A 22,487-nucleotide genomic window follows, 5' to 3' on the forward strand; every position below is an offset into this window, starting at 1 on the left:
TCAGAAGCCGCAAGCGATTTCGAGTGGTTCGAGGCGAGTATCAGTAACCTTGCCGGAGGCATCCCATTCTTGCTGCCACTTAGCCAGCGAACGAATTCTTGCCAACTTCCTCGTCTGCCTAGTTTCTCTTCGCTGATAGCAGTCGATGTCTTCGGGCAGGGTGATGCAGATCAGGATCATCCCAGCGATTACGCATGCCGCCTCCGACGATATAGTCCTGTACGCGCTCACCACTCGCATGGTGATGAGTCGGAACGTGCTGTTTACTTAATACAGTCAGTGACATAAGTTAATAACCAAATGCTGTTTTTCCATACAAAATGCCCAAGTTTGGGGTGCTGTATCTCAGCTTCTGGTGGTCCGAATTGGCTGAAATTTGGATGACGAACTACAAATAACTTGAAGTTTTGCCTGTAAGGGAATTATTACGTTGCAGTCATTTTACATAGAGTTTCAGAGGGTTGTTCGAAGACAAAAGTAAGTAACCTAGAGACTTTTTAATTTAATTCGAAAACGGTAAATTGTGGGTTGTTGGTGTGTTCCACAAAGTTGTTCAATTTAAAAAATCACAAAAATTTGCAGCACCAACACCAACACCAACTTTCCACGACTTATCGTTTTCGAATTAAATTAAAAAGTCTATCGGTTACTTACTTTTGTCTTTGAACAACCCTCTGAAACTCCACTGGGCTCTGTTGAATCTATACAAAAAAAAACACATATCTGCAAGCAACTTTGAACAAGCGACCTGGTAGCGCCTTCAAAGTACCTTAGCCTTCTGGAGTGCCAACCGGCACATCAGGATGGATGTCAGTAAAATCCTGATTATGGTATATTGGTCACAGCGTAGAACAACGGACAAGACACGGATTACGGATTACAAACTACATTGCGACACCGAGCTGACAGTCGTGTTATTCTACTTCCCTAGTAAGGATGGGTGATACCAACTTGATACGGCGAGTAGGCTAATAGTACGATTGCCCCCGTCCCGATAAAACCTTGGCAGGCCTCTGAATACGTTCGGAACCCGTCCATCTAAAGTGATGAGTGCTAGGCTTGGATGACCAAACCCCGATCTACGCCGATCCGGCTCTGAGCACGATTCTCATAAGGGATCGTGTCAACCCTTGCATGGCCTCCCTGCTTGCATAGATAACCGTGGGATCATGAATGGCGACTACGTACGGCGGGAAATGATAGCGGCCCAGAGAAGGGACTCTGAAAAATGGAAGAGAGTCTAATTAAAATCGAAGAAGGCGCGGCGAACCCTTTCGCGAAAGGTGGCTTAGTAAGATCACCATTATCGCAGCTAGAAAAACAGCAGCGTGATTAGGAGGAACAGCAGCAACAACAGCTTCAACAGCAGCAGCTTCGAGAGCAACAAAAACAGGCTCAGGTCAGTGCATGGTCGAAGGTACTAAAGCTACCGTATGTTGTAGCAGCTAAGAAACTGATAAACGAATTGCACGAGTTTGTGGATAAGCAATGTGCACAAAGACATCAAGACTTTGGTGTTAAAGATCCAAGGAACCCTTGGACTAGCTGTCAAGGAATGGGCGGCCGTTGCACAGAAAGCGGAATCGACTGAGAAGGAGTTGTCGGCAGCCAAGACTGCATTAGAAATAAGGCAAGCGCCGATTCAACAAACGGTAATGCCAATCACTTTGGCGAGGGAAACCAACGCAAAGAGGGACAAATTCCAGAGGACGGACAGCGTGCCCTTCACGCCGATACACAAAAACGCTCGCGTCAACGAGTCAGGCCCAGCGAACGCAGCAACCACCAAGGAAGGCAACAATACCCCATGGGAAATCGTCAAGGGAAAAAAATCGGAAGACGAAAACAAAGATGCAGGTCCGAAAAACAATTCTATTCAAGGGCCGGGAAAGAAGCGAGGCGTTTATAGTCAAGGCAAGCAATGACTCGTAAGGTTCTCCGTGCAATGCGGACAAACCCGGAGCTCGAACAGCTAGGTGCAGACGTGCGGAAAGTCAGGCGCACCCGCACCTGAGATTTGATCCTGGAGCTGAAAATAGACCCGATGGCCAGTAGCTTTTCCTACAAAGAGCTCACCGAGAAAGCCATGGGTAATACAGTACAAGGGCATCAAGGCACTAAAACGGAGAAAATAAAAGTAGGCTAGTCAGTAGGTCCACTGAGTGTCTCTCAGAAACCGGAAGCATGCTATAGGTGCCACGGCGTAGTCAACTTGCTAGATGCTGCAAGGGGCCTGACAGAGGGGCGGAAGGTGCGGAGAAGAAGTCCACAAGGCGCAAGCCTGCCGGAACCCTCCAAAGTGTATGATCTGCGCTAACGGAAAGAGAGTAACAACCACGTTACAGGAGGCCTGCGATGCCCGGCCTTCATAAGGGCAACTGCTACCAAACCGTAGTAGAGGTAATACAAATTAACCTCAACCACTGTGACACAGCACAACACTTCACTATGGCTTATCAGGTGGCCAATAATCAAAAAAGTGATGTGCCCCAAATTTCAATTCTTGTTCGCCATTTCATTGTAAACATGTCTGCTAAGAAATCCCCAAAATATTAGAGCATGATTTGCATTGCACGCTCAGATATGAGGTACCAAAGTTGAGCCTATGGAGAAAAACTTGTTTTTATTAACAAAAACTATGGTTTACTCAAATGAATATAACTTTTTTTCTATAATACTTACGTAAAATGTTTTTACACCATTTGAAAGCTTACAAAAAAAAGGCTTTCTAGAAACAATAACAAAAATAAAAAAGCCTCAAAATAGTGGCTTTTATGATGTTTTCAATAAAGCGGTTAAAAAAATCGAATAAGCTTATAGTTAACACATCGAGTACTTTTTTGTCCCAAGTTGTCCCAGGCTTAAATTCAGTTCCAAGGGTACTTTGAGATGTAAACTAAAGGATCGTGAAGAATTTAGCTGCACAAATTTGCACTTTTTTAATATAATGCTTTTTGAATTTTTCCAAAATTTTTAACCATTTTCTATTGATAACAGCTAAAAACTAATTCAGAAAATAACTGAATTTCGCTAAATCATTCATATCATCATTTCTATGTAAGTTTTAATATTTATAATGGTTTGACAACGTTAATCGCATAAATGGCTTATATGCATTATAAGTAACAAAGTTTAATATTTCGCTATAGGCCCTATTCAAAAGTTAGTCTCGAAAACTTGTTTTTGAAAATAAAACATCAAATTTGTATCATAAAACTCATAAATACGACATGAGATGGAAAACATATTTTTGGCCGCCAGTCTGTATGGGAACCGCCCATAGTGGCACTTGCTGAGTCAATCTTTGTCGGAGTACAAGTACGATGTGGGTATCATATCAGAGCCATACCCTGCTCCGGCTGGCGATGGCAACTGGATAGCAGACAACGCGAAATAAGTGGCGATATGAACGGTGGGAAGATATCCTTTCCAAGAAGTGGTACATCGCGCAGAAAAAGGCTTTGTTAAAGCCAAAATCAACGGAGTCTTCTTCTGTAGCTGCTACACACCCCCGCGAGTGTCTATTGACCAGTTCAACGAGATTCTCGATAAGCTGACTGAAGAGCTCACAGACCGTAGACCAGTCGTCATAGCCGGCGATTTCAACGCGTGGGTCATAGAATGGGGAAGTCGCTTCACCAACTCAAGAGGGAGCAGTTTACTGGAGGCCTTAGCAAGACTTAACGTAGATGTTGCCAACGATGGTACCACCAGCACATACGTCGGGAAGGCCGAGAGTCAATTATTGACGTAACTTTCTGTAGCCCGGGGCTATCATGAAGTTTGAACACCAAGCGCATCGGTACAATATTTGTAGCGGACGGCAGTTGGAAGCGCGTGCGATTCCATCAAAGGAGCGGAGGTGGAAAACGTCGCAGTTCGACAAGGAGGTGTTCGCTGAGGCGTTGAAGTTGGAATGCAATACTCAACACTTCATTGCGAGAGAGCTGACAGCGGCATTAGCACGATCGTGCGATGCAACTATGCCGAGGGAGGGTAAACCGAGACATGGTCGCCGCCCAGCCTACTGGTGGAACTCGACGATTGCCGATCTGCGTGCAAGCTGCTTTTGAGATAGGAGAAGGGTGCAGAGAACCCGCAACGATGCTGAAAGAGCACATCGAAGACCAGCGTTTAAGGCGGCAAAAACCGCTCTCAGCAGGGAAATCAGGCTCAGCAAGAAAGCCTGTCTGGAGGAGCTCTGTCGCAACGCCAATTCAAACCCTTGGGTTGACGCCTACAGAGTTCCAATGGCGAAGTTGGGGTCCAGCTGTACCACCCGATAGGTGTCCGGAGAAGATGAAGACCATCATTGAAGCGCTATTCCCCCGGCACGAACCGACGAGCTGGCCGTCACACCTTACGGAGCTCAGGATGACGATGAAGAAGAAACCCAAGTAACGAACGATGATCGCGGTGGCGAAAGCCTTAAAAACCAGGAAGGCTCCCCCAACGTAGCTCTGAAAGCAGCAATCTAAGAAAATCCGGATGTGTTCAGGATCGTGCTGCAAAAATGTATCGAGGAGGGTAACTTCCCCGACATTTGGAAGTGACAAAAGTTGGTGCTGCTGCCGAAAACAGGCAAGCCTCCTGGAGATCCTTCAGCATATAGACTGATATGTCTGCTGGACAGAGTTGTCAAAGTGGTGGAGCGAGTAATCCTAAGCAGGCTTACAAAATACACGGAGGGAGAAAACGGCTTGCGCGACAGACAGTTCGGCTTTCGGAAAGGTAGATCTATCGTTGATGCTATCCAAACCGTCGTGGAAGCTATGGAGACGGTGCGTAAGCAAAAGAGGAGAGGTAATCGGTACTGCGGAGTGGTTACTCTAGACGCAAAAAAAATGCCTTCAATAGTGCCAGTTGGGCTGCGATCGCCGAATCGCTGCAAAGATTGGAGGTCCCCGAGTATTTTTGTGTTCTGACGAAGGGAAATGGGACGCGGTAAACAGGACAATCGTCCAGCTGATGTCTCTTTTACAACGAAGATGGCGAGGGGAGCAGCGGCACTAAATACAGCGGACAGCACATGGCTTTGAGTCGTTGGATAGCCGGAATCGTCGGATCGATCTCGGCACTTGACAAGTCAGCCTGTTGAAGCGAGCATATGAAAGAGACTAACGGGCGCAACCAGAGTAGGCTAGATCCTCCGCCGGGGACTAGATCGAGTAGAGCGGGCGTAGCGTAGTATTGGTAATAAGTCGTCGAAGCGCTTGCAAACCGGAAGTCCTCCAACCGGAATTGCAGGACCGTCCCCGGCACCTAACCGGCCAACATCGCGTCGCAGTAGACTATGTCCTTCCGCCGGGGACTAGCTGAGTAGATCGCGAAACAGCACCGGCAATCGCAGGGCCGACCTTGGCATCTGCCCGGCCAGCTTCGGCAAATGGTCGTCGCCTGTGAACCGGAAGTTTCGGAATAGGTTAAGTCCCCCGTCGAGGACTATTTGAGCAGAGCGTAGCGAGTCACCGGCTTAAGTCATCGGGGCACCAGTGAACCGGATGCCATCCTTCAACAGGAATCGCTGGATCGACCTCGGCACTTTACCGGTCAGCAGCAGTGAAGCGGGAACAAATACGTAACGTTGACGGTTTCGGGAGATATTCCTACGTCGAGAACTCTCCGCTGGAGTAAGCTAGCTCCACCGTCGGGTACTATGCCGAGTAGCAATCGTGTCAAACCACCAGTTTTGGGTTGTCGGGGCACCAGTGAACCGGAAGCTACCCTCCAACCGGAATCGCTGGACCGACCTCGGCATCCAACTGTTCCAACCTGAAGAGCTCGAGAAACAGCGGTTTAGCAGCAGGTCTTGATCCAGGCCTCGGATCAAAAGTCAGTTTTTTAAGCGAATCTTTTTCCCTTTTTTATGGTTCTAAGAACGGCTTCGTGTCGCGAGCTGAGATGTGCAGGGGTAAGAATGGGAGCATTTTGACGAACGAGCGTGAGGTGATCGAAAAGTGTAAGCAGTACTTCGACGAACACCTGAATGTCGCTGAGAGCACAGGCAATGAACAATGGGACGATGGAGGAAATGCCTTCGTCAGTACAGCGGGCGATGGAAACCAACCAGCCCCCACTTTGAGGGATGCCATTCACCATCTCAAGAACAATAAAGCTGCTGGTAAGGATGGTATCGAAGCTGAACTCATAAATATGGGCTCGGAGAGGCTGGCCATTTGTCTGCATCGGCTGGTAGGCACAATCTGGGAAACAAGACAGCTACCGGAGGAGAGGAAGGAAGGGGTAATATGCCCCATCTACCAGAAAGGCGAGTTAGATTGTGAGAACTTCCAAGCGATCACCATTCTAAATGCGGCCTACAAAGTATTATCCCAGATCATTTTCCATCGTCTGTCGTCTGTAGTAAACGAGTTCGTGGGAAGTCATCAAGCCGGCTTTCGCCGATCGACAACAGACCAGATCTTTACTGTACGGCAAATCCTCCAAAAATGTTGTGAATCCCAGGTCCCAACGCATCACCTTTTCATAGATTTCAAGGCGGCATACGATAGTATCGACCGCGTAGAGCTATGGAAAATCATTGACGAGAACAGCTTTCCCGGGAATACTGATAAGAGCGACGATGGAAAGTGTGCAAAATTAAAATTGTGTGAATGTTTCAGGCGAACACTCCAGTTCGTTTGGATTCCGCCGGGGACTACGACAAGGTGATGGGCTTTCGTGCCTGTTGTTCAATATTGCGCTAGAAGGTGTTATGCGGAGAACCAGGCTTAACAGCCGGGGTACGATTTTTACGAGATCCAGTCAATTTGTTTGCTTCACGGATGATATGCACATTGTCGGCCGAACATTTGAAAAGTGGGGCAGAACCGAGGATGGAGAGATGCGGCCACGAACCGAGTATTGTGGCGTGAAATTGTTGATTCAGTGTTATCTTATATAAGACATTCTTCCACAAACGCCTATGTGTTTTAAAAATGGGTTTTGGCCATCTAGAATAACCGAACACCGCTTAGTGGGATGCATGAAGGACACAAATCGTTCTTTTCTATTCGCTGAAAGGCGAAAAGTGGGCGGATGAGATGAAACGAAATTGGAATGCATCTCGGAGTGGATTCTGTTCGGATTGAATGTAATAGCCTTACATTGTAAAACAGCAAAGCGAATTACATTGATTGCACTTCTTTACGGGGACGAATCGCCGCCGCCACCAGTACCTACACCGTCAAGAACAGAACATCATGTAATTTGCATTTAAACTATACAGCTTTGGATTGTCCATCTGATTGATGATATCTGGCATACTTTTGATCTTAGCATTCTGTTCGAACAGCTTGATTGCAAAATGCGGCACTTTGAAAACTTGTATAAGCGAAGTTTGCCGTTTGTATATTTCTGCTAGCAGAATCAGCAGAAACATTTGTTTATTTACTTGCAAAGGCTTTATAGCAGTGTAACATGCTTAATTATCGATTGAAATTTTGTTTCATTGACTGGAGAACTGTGCTTTTTAAATGTAAATATTCCACTATTATGTCCACGAATTTACATATGTTAAAACGTAATATATGAGCTTAATAGACTTAATGTCTAATCTAAAATTGTTGGGCTTTAAATAAAGTGACCAGACGTCCCGCGTTTCGCGGGACAGCGCAATTTTCAACACGATATTACAGCATCAAATCTATTTGTTTGACTGAAATAAGCATTTAGAATATGAATTAGGCCTAAAACGGTTGTGGAATACATATCCGATGTTTGATTAGAAACGAGAACTGACAGGGCATCCCGCGTTTCGCGGGACATATAAGGTCGCTTTAGCTTTAAAGCTCTTGTAAAGCTTGACTTTATTGCCGTTTAGATAAAACGCCTGCTGCCCGTCCCATATTGTGATAATTGCTAAAGAAGTTATAAACTGTAATTCAGTACAATATAGATGAATTAAGGTAGAAAAATATTGTTAACTTTCAATTTTTAAATACAACTTACATTCACTCCTCTGAATTCGTTAATTCAGTGCATATTTCCTTATGGGTAATTCCCTCCACACACAACTTCTAAGATACTAGGTGGCCCATATATCACACACCACTGACCTCCTTCTACAATTATCTACTTCTACCACGCACAGGCTACCCGATGAAATCGATTGAGTGCAAACCGCAGCAGCTGACCGCCATCGGTAACCGGCTACTGGATTGGTTCTCGGTCATCATGGCCGACAGCAAGAAACGCCGCCAGCACCAGCAGCAGAAGAACAAGGTCCATTTCCCGGCCGCGTGCAAATTGGAAGCCCGCTGGATGTTTGGCCATCTGGATCTGAACAACGATGGCGAATTGTCCTCGCAGGAACTGTACGATTTGGAACATGACCAGAACGAACGCTGCATCAAACCGTTCATCGACACCTGCGATCTGGATCAGGACAATACAATCGATCCACGGGAGTGGTGCCGTTGCTTCGAAAAGACCGACCGGCCTTGCGCTGCTGTACGAAGGCGTCTTGGTACCGATTTGAATGGTGAGTTGGGCGCTTTCGGAAAGGCGAAGAGAATCTAAGATCATGTGGCATGAATTTTATTGCAGGTTCGGGATACGCCCCGGATTGCGACAGTCAAGGATTCTACAAGCCTACTCAGTGCCACCAGGCAGTAGGCGTTTGCTGGTGTGTAGATGAACACGGCGTGGAGTTCGCTAATACACGTACTCGCGGAAAACCGAACTGCGGTGAGTAATTGTTTTAAGTTTGTATTTTTTGAAGATTTTAAGTTTGTTTGAATACAACATGATGAATTATGATTTGTTGTTTTCAAAACGGTAATAGAGTCCAACAGTGATGCATTTTAAACTGAACGCGTGCCAAAAGTGAACTGAACGCGTTCTAATTTTGCACGTGAACGCAGCAAACATTGAACTCTCGTGCAAGATTCGAACGCTGCTCACGAACACTTCACTTCACTTCAAAATGCACAATGAAGCACAAAACTTAAAGAAACAACTTCAAACTTGATTGAATTCATATCATGCACAATGTATGAAACCTTAAATGTTCCTTGATATCTTTTGTAATTATTTCTGCATGGAAATGAGTTTTAAATTTGCCTTCGAGACAATTTCCTTTCGCGTTCATTTTTCAGCTCTTTCGGGTTCAAATTTTTGAACTGATCAATGTTCAAGCCTACTTGAACTCTCGTTCAAAAGTTTGAACTGGAACGCAAACTGAACGCGTTCAAAAGCAACACTGGAGTCCAAGCTCATGCAAGCCTTTTTGTATTATCCATTGATACAATGGAGACGCATGGTAAGGGATCTGGAGCAAGTGTGCCACCAAAGACAAAAAAAATAATATTGTGTCCCTTGCAGTTGCCCAATATTTTATGGAACATGCGGTAACAGAGCAAAATCTAGAATGCAGTGAAAAGTGTACTGCGACCTGTCAAACTTGGGTACCGTAATTCGGGGTGTAGTTGATCAGTGGGGAGAAGTTGATCATTCACATACCCACATGTATATGTAGTGTCGGTGACGATTACACGTTACATGTTTGCTTTGTATAACGATTTTGAATTCTGTAGATCATAGTTGCCATGATAAATAAACGGTCTCTTTTTCGATCACAGTATTGTAAACCAGTCGACTTTTACTTGTGCTCCGATATTTCAGTTGGCGACGAGTTGAAAATAATACAGTGAATTATCGTTTGAAGAGATAAATCGAGAATTTTTCCTGAGCTAACGGTTGGTTTGTGAAAATTTTGTGAAATAATTTGTGGAAAGATTGCGGAATTGTAGTTGGAGGTAAGTCTAGAAATGCTCGATGTAAGGAAGTGAGAGGAATCAAATTTGTGCGTTGCCCAAAAGAAGTAACTTGCAGCAGAAAAATGGATGGAAATTAGTGAAATTTGTGCTCTGGAATATTAATACTCCCGAAAAAAAAAAAAATTGGCTGGAAAAAAAAAGAATGAAATTTTCACTCGTTTTCGTTTCTATGGTAACACTGCCATGTTGGAGAAAATTTAAGTCCGCACATTTCTAACACTGGGGTATCAGATGTCATTCCTATTAGAATACACCTGACAGCTGTTTGTTTTGTCCATGAATGAATCGAAAGTAAATAAGAATGGAATCAGGTTTGTCAGTCTTGATTTCTAGTGCTAGAAGAAAATGGTTGAAATTAAATAAAACGTAACGTATAGATTGTATTTTGTGAACGATTTTGAATCAGATGTAGGAATTTCAATTAATGGTATGATGAGTGTTGTGAAGTGATCGGCAATTATGTGCCAGGAGAGCAACTGTGTGCTATGAAAAGAACGGCAAATGATTGCCAGGAGAGCATCTGGGTGCTGAAAAAAAAAATTGTCGGCAGATATGTGCCAGGAGAGCAACTGTGTGCTACAACATAATCGGCATTTCTGGCCTGGAGAGCAACCGTGTGCTTCACTATGATTATTTTGAATAATTAGAGAACAATTTAGTACCATTGTTGGTTGGAAAAGGAGGTAAGTGGCCTGTAATGATTGATGATTCTTATAAGAAATTTGAATTTATTCAATGAAAACATTTACTGTTATGGTGTGTTGGAATGACATCTAGATTTCAAGGTAGCATAGCGGTAAAAAAAAAAAGTGAATGATTCAAAAATAGAAATGAATAAAAGTATGTAAAACAAAACTGCTACATTAGCTTTTTCATTACACTGAATCAAAAATATTATCTGATTTCCATTCGTTTTTCGGCATACATTATATAATTTACTGATTGCATACCAACCGATATTAAACTGTTTGAATAGGATGGAATCGTCAATGCATCGCGTGCGGCCCTTCGTGTTTGGTGCTGATCGATCTCAGCTGCCCACGGCGTGGCAGAAATGGAAACGAGAACTGCAAAGATACTTCGACGCGTGTGGAATAACTTCTCAGTGGGAAAAACGTTCTCAAATGTTACATCTGGCTGGTTCTGAAATTCAGGAGATTTTTGATCATCTTCCTGGAGTGAATAACGTATCGCATGTACTTACTGATCCGCCGTATTATGATGTGGCAATTCAGCGACTTGACGAACATTTTGAGCCAATGCGTAATAGAAATTATGAGCGTCATTTATTTCGCCAAGTAGTACAGAAGCAGGATGAGAGATTCGCGGATTTTGTGTTGCGTTTGCGTATTCAAGCCAAACGATGCGAGTTCGACAGATATGATTGTCGTGAAAACGATGACAGAATCATCGAACAGATTGTAGAAGCATGCGTGTCTACCGAACTCCGTAGACAAATTTTGGCGAAAGATATGTCATTGGAGGAAATCGTTTCTCTTGGAACCACCTTGGCAGATGTCCAACAACAGGTGAAGAACATGGATCGTGGTCCAACGGAAAATGAATTTTCGGGAGGTATGAAAACGCGTTATACTATGGAGTAGTCAATGTTGTTGATGGTCCCCCATTTTTAATTCAAATTTATTTTGTCTTGGCCTAGGTATGAACAAGATATTCAAGCGCTCTGTTAACATGAATTCATATTCTTCAGAAAATCGTTCTGACCGGTACTCTGGTAGGGTTCATCGAGATTCTGGAAGGGTGGATAGAGCTTTTGGTAGAAATGAACCAAATTCCATTACGGATGCGCGTTCGGGAGCGAAGACTTGTTTTGCTTGCGGACAACGAGGACATTTTAAAGGCGATCCCGCTTGTCGAGCAAAGAAAGCTAAATGTCTAAAATGTGGAGAGCTGGGACATTATGCAAACCGTTGCTTAAAGCGATCCAATACTAATTACAATAGTTTTAAACCTAAACGTTTGCGGTTGATTGAAGAAGAGCCACGTGACGTTATCAATGATGAGGTTTTCTATGCGATGGGCAAGAACACATTCGAATTTATCGTAGGCGGTATTAAGATTCCGATGATAATAGATTCTGGTGCCAATGCTAACGTCATCACTGAAGAAACGTGGCAGAAAGTGAGTAATGCAGGTATTGAGGTTTTGGAATTCAGTCAGAAGGTTGATCGTAATCTGATCGGATATGCTACGTGCAAGCCCATGAAAATGTCAGGAATGTTTCAAGCAATGATACGTGCTGGGTTGAAAGAAGTTCAGGCAACATTCTACATAGTCGAACAAGGACAGCGTAATCTACTCGGCGATAAAACCGCTAAACAGCTGGAAGTTTTGAAGGTTGGCTTCGACATTGCTTCAATTGGGTCCTAAAATTTTAAATGAAATCTTGTTTTTATTCAATAACACGAAAGAGCATGTTACTTCAACTACTTTAGCAATTTTTCCCGCTCAAATAACGGCTCATATCATGTTTAAACCTTAATTTTAAAATTGAGTCCATAAATGAACCTTGACACTTTTGATCATGTTTGACGTTCGCTTAGTCGACAAAAACACCACAGGGCTTTTAGTTTTAACACTGGGGTTGTTCCTATCTGACATTTCGGAAGGGACACGGAAAACAAAATATACCCAAAACTCGAGTTTAAGCCAACGGTGTGACAAAATCTAAAGAAACACGAAAAAATGTTTTTTGGACTTAAACCAACGGAAAACATTAAAAAATTGAGTAGACATAAGTTTTTAGCCTAAACTTAAGCGTTTAGCACTGAATTTGGGACAGTGCTTTAGGACCCTATTCGAAATACATCTGTCGAGTTCCCGAAAATCAGAGGCGTGATTGTGGAAATCCCAGTCAACGATTCGGTTCAACCTGTTCAACAAGGGTATAGGCGTGCTCCAATAGCTTTGGAAAGGAAAATACATGAGAAGTTGAAATCACTATTGGATAAGGACATTATCGAAAAGGTCAATGGACCATCACCATGGGTGTCACCAATGGTGCCCATTATGAAAGCATCTGGAGAGATAAGACTTTGCGTCGATATGAGGCGCGCTAACCAAGCGGTTCTTCGAGAGTCTCATCCCCTGCCGCTTATTGAGGAGTTATTGGGAAGTCTAGGCGATGCGGTGAAGTTTTCGAAGTTAGATATTAAAGAGGCGTATCATCAACTGGAACTGTCCGAAAAATCTCGCGAAATCACTACGTTTATCACAAAGTATGGATTGTTCAGGTAAAGTCACTTAACATGATCAAATGATAAAAAAAAAAATAAAGACATACAATAATGAAGACTTATTTATTTTATAATCATTCTCAGATACAAACGTTTAATGTTTGGAATTTGCTGTGCTCCAGAACTTTTCCAAAAAGTAATGGACACCATTGTGGCAGGTTTAGAAGGAGTAGTGGTATACTTGGATGATATATTGGTTTTTGGCCGTTCACAGCAAGAGCATGACTTGCGATTGAAAGAGCTGATGAACCGTTTAGAACATTACGGGGTTCTTTTGAATATGGAAAAATGTCTGTTCTGCGTGGACAAATTGGAGTTTCTGGGTCATGAGCTTTCGCCAGAGGGAATAAAGCCGAATAAAAGCCGAGTTTTGGCTCTTCAACAGTGTCGTGAACCTGCTAATGCAGCGGAGCTAAGAAGTTTCCTCGGATTGGTCACTTATGTGGGTCGATTCATTCCTCACTTGGCTACCAAAACAGATCCACTGCGGGCTCTACTGAGATCTGGGAACAAATTTGAATGGACAAACAAACAAAAACTGGCCTTTGAGGCGATAAAAAAGCGCCATCTGCAAAATAAGTCACTTGGGGTTCTTCAACGTCTACGACAACACCATTCTGATAACTGACGCAAGTCCCACGGGTCTCGGTGCTGTACTTTTGCAAGAAAATGCACAAGGAGAACAAAGAGTAATTGCTTACGCTAGTAAATCCTTAACAGATTTAGAGCGTAAATACTTCCAAACCGAAAAGGAAGCCCTGGGATTAGTATGGGCAGTGGATCGGTTTAACTTGTATCTTCAAGGAATACGGTTTTTTTTTTTTTTCCTCATCTGTAGAGCCTTTTAACCACTGCTTCCATTATTTAGGAATATTGTGGTATGACCCATATTTTATTTGGTGCTCATCAAATATCCTTTCACAATTGAGATGTGATAGACATTGGTTGATGTGTCACACTGTCCCAACTGGGCACAACTCGTCTTATAAAGTCTATTACCCTATTAGGACTACCTTGCCAAATTTCCAAGGGCTCTAATAACCCTTTTCCAAATGTTAACGTTCTTTGATTAAGCAATGCTCCGCAGTTGCAGAGTAAATGCTCAGCAGTTTCGTCTTCAGCTTGACAAAAACGACACTCAGAGGATTGTATTTTTCCTATATTTTTAAGATGATACCTACTTGGGCAGTGACCGGTCATCAGGCCAGTTATTACCCTAAGATTTCCTTTATTAAGATTCAATATAGCCCGGGCTTTAGCTAGACTGGGTTTTATTAATCTTTTCGCTTGCTTGGATGTATCCGTGGCGTTCCAATTGGATTCTACCATGGACATTTCCCAATTTTTCAGTTTCATCCTGAGAGTGCACTCAGGAATACCACAGAACGGTTCAGGGCCGACAAAGCTCGAAGCTGCACCCTGTCTTGCTAGATTGTCGGCGATTTCATTCCTCTCAATTCCACAATGGCCGGGCACCCAGTACAATGTAACTTCGTTCCTACTGGCCAATTGCTTCAAAGAAAGAATGCATTCCCACACTAACTTTGATCTACATGTGAATGCCTTTAGAGCATTCAAAGCTGCTTGACTGTCTGAGAAAATACAGATCTTTGCAAACCTATAGTTTCTTTTGAGACAAACATTTGTACAGTCAATGATGGCTTGTATTTCAGCTTGGAACACAGTGGGACTGCGCCCCATAGCGATTACCTTGCTGATACCAGGGCCGAAAACTCCAGCTCCGGTATTGTCGCCCATCTTTGACCCGTCGGTATAAAACACAATAGAACCTGCACGTAAATTTGGCCCACCAGAATCCCAAGTATAGCGGCTTGGTTTAACCACTTTAAAGGGAACATCATAGTTGGTCTTCGTTGTCATCCAATCTTCTATTGTTTTGTTATCTGAATTCAAATTGAATTCCTTGATGATTTTCATGTGACCAATCAAATCACCATCTAGTATTTTATTATAACGAATAAACTGCAAGGCATTTTTTGCAGCTTGCAGTTTGATGAATTGATGCAAAGGCAGTATATTAAGAAGGGCATCCAAGGCAACCGATGGTGTACTTTTCATTGCCCCTGTCATTGATATACAAGCAAGTCTCTGCAACTTAGCCAGCTTCTTCTGAGCGGTTACCTCATTTGTCTTGGGCCACCATACCAGTGAAGCATAACTAATTTTTGGTCGGACTATTGCTGAATAAATCCAGTTTACCATATTAGGTCGCAGTCCCCAAGTTTTTCCTAGGGCTTTATTGCAGACCCATAGGGCATTAGTACCCTTACTTATGACCTTGCTCAGATGAGAGTTCCAGTTCAATTTCTTATCCAAAGTAACACCAAGGTGTTTAACTTCTTCCGAAAATTGAATTTGAACTCCATTCAAAGAAGGCTGTATAAGCTTTACCTTTTTCCTTCTGGTAAAAGGCACGATAGTAGTTTTTGAAGGGTTTACGTTTAACCCCTCTTTCCTACACCATTTGAGAGTAATGTTTAACGCAGTTTGCAACCGATCGAAAATCGTGTTATCAAACTTTCCACGAACTAAGATGGCCACATCGTCGGCATATCCAATTACCTCAAAACCTTGATCTATTAAATTTCTAAGGAGTTCGTCTACTACAAGAGACCACAGTAAGGGCGATAACACTCCTCCTTGAGGACATCCCTTCGTAGATCTTATAGATATTTGCGCACCTCCTAGATCAGCAGAAATTGTGCGACCCTTGAGCATGGTCATAACCCATTCGATAACACTTTTATCCAAGCCCCTTGCTTCCATGGCTGAACTCATAGAGCTATAGGAATACGGTTTAAATTAGTAACCGATTGTAAGCCGTTACTATTTTTGTTTAGTCCACGGTCGAAGCCTTGTGCTCGTTTGGAAAGATGGGTATTGCGGCTCCAATCATATAACTACGACATAGTTTACGAGCCAGGTGCTTCTAATCTCGCAGATGCATTATCAAGACTCTCACTTGCAGACTCTCAGCCGTTTGATGCAGAAAATGAACAGTATGTACAATTTCTTACGAATGCATCGACACCTGTTGCTTTGAAACTTGAAGAGATAAAAGCTCAATCCAGGGAAGATGAGATTATTTGTGGAGTAATTCGCGCACTTGCAGGAAGTCCATGGGTAGAGATAGCTTCGCCATTTAAACCATATGCCACTGAACTATGTGTATGGGAAGATGTTCTGCTTCGTGGAGAAAGGATTGTTATTCCACAATTGTTACATGATCAAGTGTTACACCTGGCTCATGAAGGACATCCTGGAATCGTAGTTATGAAGAGGCGATTGAGACAAAAAGTGTGGTGGCCGAATATGGATAAAGAGGTCGAAAAATTTGTCAAACGTTGCAGAGAATGCACTCTAGTGTCTTCCCTTTGTCCTTCGGAACCACTGATTCGAACGAAAATACCCGAGAAACCGTGGACTCACATAGCCGTTGATTTTATGGGACCTCTACCATCAGGACATAACTTGTTGGTGCTCGTTGATTACTTCAGTCGCTTCGTAGAAGTGATAGTTATGCGAGAAATTACAGCTAAGTTGACGGTACAAGCTCTTCACGAATCCTTTTGTCGGTATGGAATTCCTGAGTCGATGAGAACTGATAACGGCCCACAATTCATAAGCGAGACATTAAATCAGTTTGCATCAGAATTTGGAATCGAATTAGTTAAAACTTCTCCCTATTGGCCTCAAGCAAATGGTGAAGTGGAAAGAGCTAATAGAGCCTTAAAGAAACGTCTGCAGATCAGTCAGGAAACACCAAATTCTGATTGGAAGTGGGATTTGAGAATGTATCTTTTGATGTACAATTCGACTCCACATTCAACCACCGGAGTTGCTCCATCAGCTCTAATGTTTGGAAGAGTACTACGAGACAAACTACCATCAATGCCATCATTTGATAACAAATTGATCGAGGAAGTAAAGGATAGAGATCTTGAGATGAAAATGAGAGGTTCTGACTACATCGATCGGCGTAGACGTGCTATGCCAAACTCCATATCTGTGGGAGATACTGTGGTGGCCAAGCGTGTTAATAAAGAGAACAAACTATCCAGTAACTTTAATCCAGAGGAATTGGTGGTAGTCCAACGAAATGGATCAGATGCTACGCTGCGATCTAAGTAAACCGGAAAGACGTTTCATCGAAATGTTACTCATCTCAAACCGATTGCAACAGAACACCAAATTGAAGATAAGGAAATACCGTCTCAAACCGAGGATGTATCAGAGTCCGGTACTGGACAAGAACCAACCGGAATTCCGTCGCCATTCAGAGTGGATCAGCATATGGATGAACAAGGGACGGCGACGAATTCAAAACAGACAGTGCCACAACAAAGACCTCATCGAAGTTATCGACAACCGGGTTACCTGAATGACTATAGTTTGGCTACAGTTCAAGACATGTAAGAAGAAGAGGGAATGTAGTGTCGGTGACGATTACACGTTACATGTTTGCTTTGTATAAAGATTTTGAATTCTGTAGATCATAGTTGCCATGATAAATAAACGGTCTCTTTTTCGATCACAGTATTGTAAACCAGTCGACTTTTACTTGTGCTCCGATATTTCAGTATAAACTGTCAATAGAGCTATAATTTGATTTCAATTAGCACAATTTCTGTGATGTCGCCTAACCTAACAGCTGCTCTTGATATTCCTAAATTCGATTTGACATTTAAGATAATTATACCACGGAAAAAGAGATTTTTAGGGAAATGTTTGATGAACTGTTGAAAGGTTCTTCTTCAAACAATCGATTATTGCCAAGGCTATATGAAAACACCGTTTAAATAAACTGTTTCATACATTCCAGATATGTTCTGTGAATCCAGTTTTGAATTTGCATTGTAGATAAAAAGTCATTTTACGAGAAAAAAATGTATATTTTGTGAGCGAGTCGCTAATTTCAAAGAAAATTGCATACCTTTAGGCGTTTAATGTGGTGTATTCTGTAAATCTTAACATTCAAATCTAAAACTGACCGATAAATCAACAAGTTGTAAGATTTTTGAGACTTGATTCATATTCAGTGACCCCAAATTTAGTGAATAGCATATTTGTTTACTTTAGGAAACCTATCACAATAACTGATCAACTTCACCCCGGAATCAAAACCTCCAATTTTTGATTTCTAAATATTGTTTTGTTATTACGAGAACATTTCGTCAAAATTTATAACTCGATAAACATCCAACCAGTACAGGTTTTAAAAATATTTGGATGATAATACACGCATCCTACTAGGAGTTACAGAGCAAAATCGCTCAAAAGTGATCAACTTCCCCCCATTTTACGGTACCTAGTGTAGTGAGAGTAGTACCAAAAAAAAACACATGGAAATTTTTTTTTAATTTTGTTATACCAAATTAGGATGATAGTGTTGTCTAACACATTTTTTTTTTTTTTGAGAGATTTTTTTTTTTTTTTTAGGCACTCCGTGCTCGTTGCCACTACTGTGCCGGACTCAGTTGATCTGTAGCTGCTTTATCGATACAGATCTATTTTCAACTTATCTTTATTTACATCTAGTTTCACTCTCTCCTACTCTTTTACTCTCACACCGAGCAGGTAGGAGAGAGCTCTGCTATTAGTGAGGCTAGCTGCCTGCGAAGAGGGTCAGTTTGTCTCAGTCACCATCTGATACTGACGGAGGATGGATGTGCTCCATGAGGCGTCTTCTGGTGGCTGGACGGGTTTTTTGTGGAGGGGCTGATAATCGAACCCATGACCTTCCGCTTATGAAGCGGAAGCGTAACCTCAAGGCTACAGACCCCCCTTTTGTCTAACACAGAACACCTAGAAATAAGAAATGAAGGCAATGTTTGGAATGATACTAATAAAGAATTAAAAAAAATCAATTTCATGTTAAAAAAGCTTTTTGTAATCGCATTAAATTTTGAATTACAGGCAAACGGGTCTGAAAAAAAAGTTTTTCGTAAAATTTTAGGTAAAAAAATTGTTTGAGTGTAATCAAAAATTTCAATTTCTGCTCAAACATGTTCCCTACTCTCAAACAAGCATGTTAATGTCGAAAAAAAAAACAACATCTAACCGAACAAAGCAGGCAATGGACATGCCCTATATAAACTGCAGCGATTTTCCGTAGACAGGATGTCCCGGGCCCGATCTATCTGACAAGCCAATCGAGCCCTCTGTCACCATAGAAGATGGTGTCTCCATCATTTCGATAGCCTGGAACAAATTCGTAGATATCACAACATTTTTTAATGTAATATTTACACCAATTTTCTGAAGTTTTTAGATTGATAGGTTAATAAGACCATGTTACTACTTTTATCTGTAGAACTTGTTCATACTGAAGAATTTTTAAGACAATCTTATCATTCTTCAATAAGCGCTTATAATAAGACTTTATTTTTCATTTATATTTATTACGCAACATTTTTTTTGCGTCTTACTTAGGTTATATGGACATAACATTATTTTTTACAATTTTTTTGTCTTTGTGATTTTAACTCTGTTTGTTTTATATGTTTTTTATTGCAAGTTTGAACAAATCTATAAAAACTAACTGAAAACGATTTTCTATAAGTTACACTAACATTAGAATTGTAGAAATGTAAAATCACAGAATATCCTTTATTTTTCTTGACTCAGATTCCAATATCCGTTTGTTAGGCGACCTTTACTAACATCTATGTCAATCTCCTGTAAAAAATCGATTGTTTTTTAAGAATGAGCTTATCTATTTTTCAGTTTATATTTATTCTCAGTCGTACATTCATATTTTCAAACCGACCGGATCTCTGTTTCGATTTTTAGTAGCCTAAAATTTTACAATAGCGTGAGATGGGGCAAAGGTTCGAGTGGGACAAGAGTTTCTTTTTAAGATTTCTAGCTCAATTCAGAACAAAGGTTAGAAATTCCAAAGTGATTCGAATGCTATTCAAGATACTTTCATTTCACATATCATAAGAATCGATTGAGATTTGGAAAAGTTATGACTATTTGTTGTATTTTTTACGTAAAAATTGTAATTTTTGGGTCATACTTTCATTGCATTCAAACAAATAAGGAAAAATTTTCTTCGATTTCTTTTATATAATAGCGTTTATCATACGAGATTTAGAGAAATGAATCGCTTGCTACAGAAATGCTGAGAAACAATAATCCATATTTTCAAACGAGCAAGCGTTCTTTATTCTTTAAGGTGAAGATGAATCGAAGCCAAAGTTCAAATTTTCAAGAGCACGGATCTGGAAAACCAAACATCCGTTTAAGCTGAAAACTTAATCGATTGGTCACTAGCTGGTGGTGACCAATCGATTAGGTTTTCAGATCAAACGAATGAATGGTTCTCCAGAGCCGTACTCTTGAAAATTTGAACTTTGGCTTCGATTCATCTCCACCTTAAAGGCTTGGTTTTTTAGCCTCTCGGCTTCAAGAGGGTAGAATTTCACATTGATCTTAAACCTTAATTGAGATTGGGTAGAATACGTCACCTTGGAAATACAACACGAAAAAATAGATTTTAAATACGTTTACTATTTTTCCATTAAAATGACATTTGGAATTAAGGAAAGTTGATCAATCAATTTTTAGGTTTTGATCTACCGCTGTTTGAACATGCGTCACTATAATCAGTACACAAATATTATCGAAATAAGCAATATAAAATGATCAATCTATTACGACTTTTATCTATAATGAGAAGGGGCCGGCCCCCCCCCCCTAAAATCTGACGGCTATTTACGCCCATGATCCCGATATGATTTCTGATACCGTCCAGTGGTTTTGCAAAACAAAAATTCTCAATTTTTACCGCACTAGTCGTAATTATCCAACTCGGCAAGCCTCGTAGGATAAATGTAAGGCTTTTTGTACGACTCGTGCTGTAAAATTCATCATTCTGCAACTTGTTGTGTAAACTACTAGTAAGTATCTGCATCTCGTGTCGCACATAATCTGAGAGTTGCGATATGAAATATTGCATGGCACACAAGCGCATTAAGGCGAAGTAGGTCGTCATTTAAATGTGTACGCGTCACTGATGATTGTTGTTAATACGTCTTACGAATTCGATGTAATGAAAATCAGTTGGATTCGCACTGAGATAGCTGGAAAAGTATCAGCATACTACTATCATGTAAGCACATGTAGACACACTTCTCCACATCCCTATTAACCACGATAAAAAGAAACAAGGTATTATATTCCGAAAAATGACACTTGGTAGTGACGTCATTCCTATCGCAATCTCGAACGAGTACAAGAGAAAGCAAAGCCTGCACTCTTTTACTATTCTTCTAGCCCCATGCTTGGTGATAGCAATGACGACACATGTTTTGATTGAAAATCGTTGTTTACACGTGGGAATAGCCTACCTTGGTGTGTATACCGTGCTATTAACCTTTACGTTACCGACCTCCGACAAGGCATTTTAAAATAAATAGCTGCCATTTCATCAATTTCTATTCGATTTTTTTGAAACCACCCTCAGTTTACTTTAAAAAGGTTTCAGTTATTTGTCATAAATGGACAATGCTGAATTCAGAACCATGCCGGAGGTATTTCGGGTTGAACTGGGTTCACGGGGGTGCCAAATTAGGAAAATGTGATTATTTTTTTTTATTTATTTCAGCAACATAACTGAAGTTTTTATGTAAAACGTGAGATAATGATCGATTGTCATCATTTCAACATAATTTGAATAACGTAGCCGGAAACATCATAGCCGGTTCCGCCAGAGCCAGTTTGGGGACATTTCCGTTTTTTGTCCAAAACATACCGTGCGACGTCTCAATCTTCATGAAATCGGGAGAATAAGTCAATTAAAGAAGAAAAACCTCGGTACAAACAGATTTGGCCACTCCAGATCTCCTGGCACAGGATCCACGGGGCCTCTTTGGGGACATTTCCGTTTTATATCCAAAACATACCGTGCGACGTCTTAATCTTTTTGAATTCGAAAGAACATGTCAATAAAGGAAGAATAAATTAAATATCAATAGATTTGACCACTCCAGAGCACCTGACCCAGGTTCCGCCAGGGCCTCTTTGAAGACATACCGTGCGCGCGACGTCTCAATCTTCATGAATTCGATGGAAATTGACAAACGGAAACGGAGAATCAATTCACTATCAACTGATTTGGCCACTCCAGAGGAATACAATTTGAATTGAGGCGAATGAACTGGTTAATCAAGTTTCAAGCTTCAAACATTTAAAAAAAAATGCATGAAGAATTTGTAAGTAAAATCCTTACGGATAATGAGCACGAGCTCGAGCATAGATGACCGCTTCGTAGTTGCACTCCGTGATTGACCAGAACAGTCGAAGTTGCACAGAGATTTAATTAATGGGGCTTGGGATTAGCGAACCATTCTCAAAGAGCACGAATCGAGAGTTCAAAGACCGAATATACCTCTGCATCTCCACAGTTGTCTTGGAAAGGACTATT

At 41.6% G+C, this 22,487-nt stretch overlaps 1 protein-coding gene across 2 annotated transcripts in view; it reads left to right on the forward strand.

Moving 5' to 3' along the window:
- Positions 1-22,487, forward strand: part of LOC5577698 (proteoglycan Cow) — a 578,074-nt gene that overhangs the window by 545,077 nt on the left and 10,510 nt on the right. For both annotated transcript variants that reach the window (XM_021855938.1, XM_021855948.1), the window contains exons 9-10: positions 8,093-8,482; positions 8,548-8,688. In XM_021855938.1, the coding sequence (XP_021711630.1) occupies positions 8,093-8,482; positions 8,548-8,688 (531 nt within the window). The remainder of the gene's footprint in view (positions 1-8,092; positions 8,483-8,547; positions 8,689-22,487) is intronic.

Source organism: Aedes aegypti, chromosome 1, assembly GCF_002204515.2.
Source record: "Aedes aegypti strain LVP_AGWG chromosome 1, AaegL5.0 Primary Assembly, whole genome shotgun sequence".
Classification (NCBI taxonomy): Eukaryota; Metazoa; Arthropoda; class Insecta; order Diptera; family Culicidae; genus Aedes; species Aedes aegypti.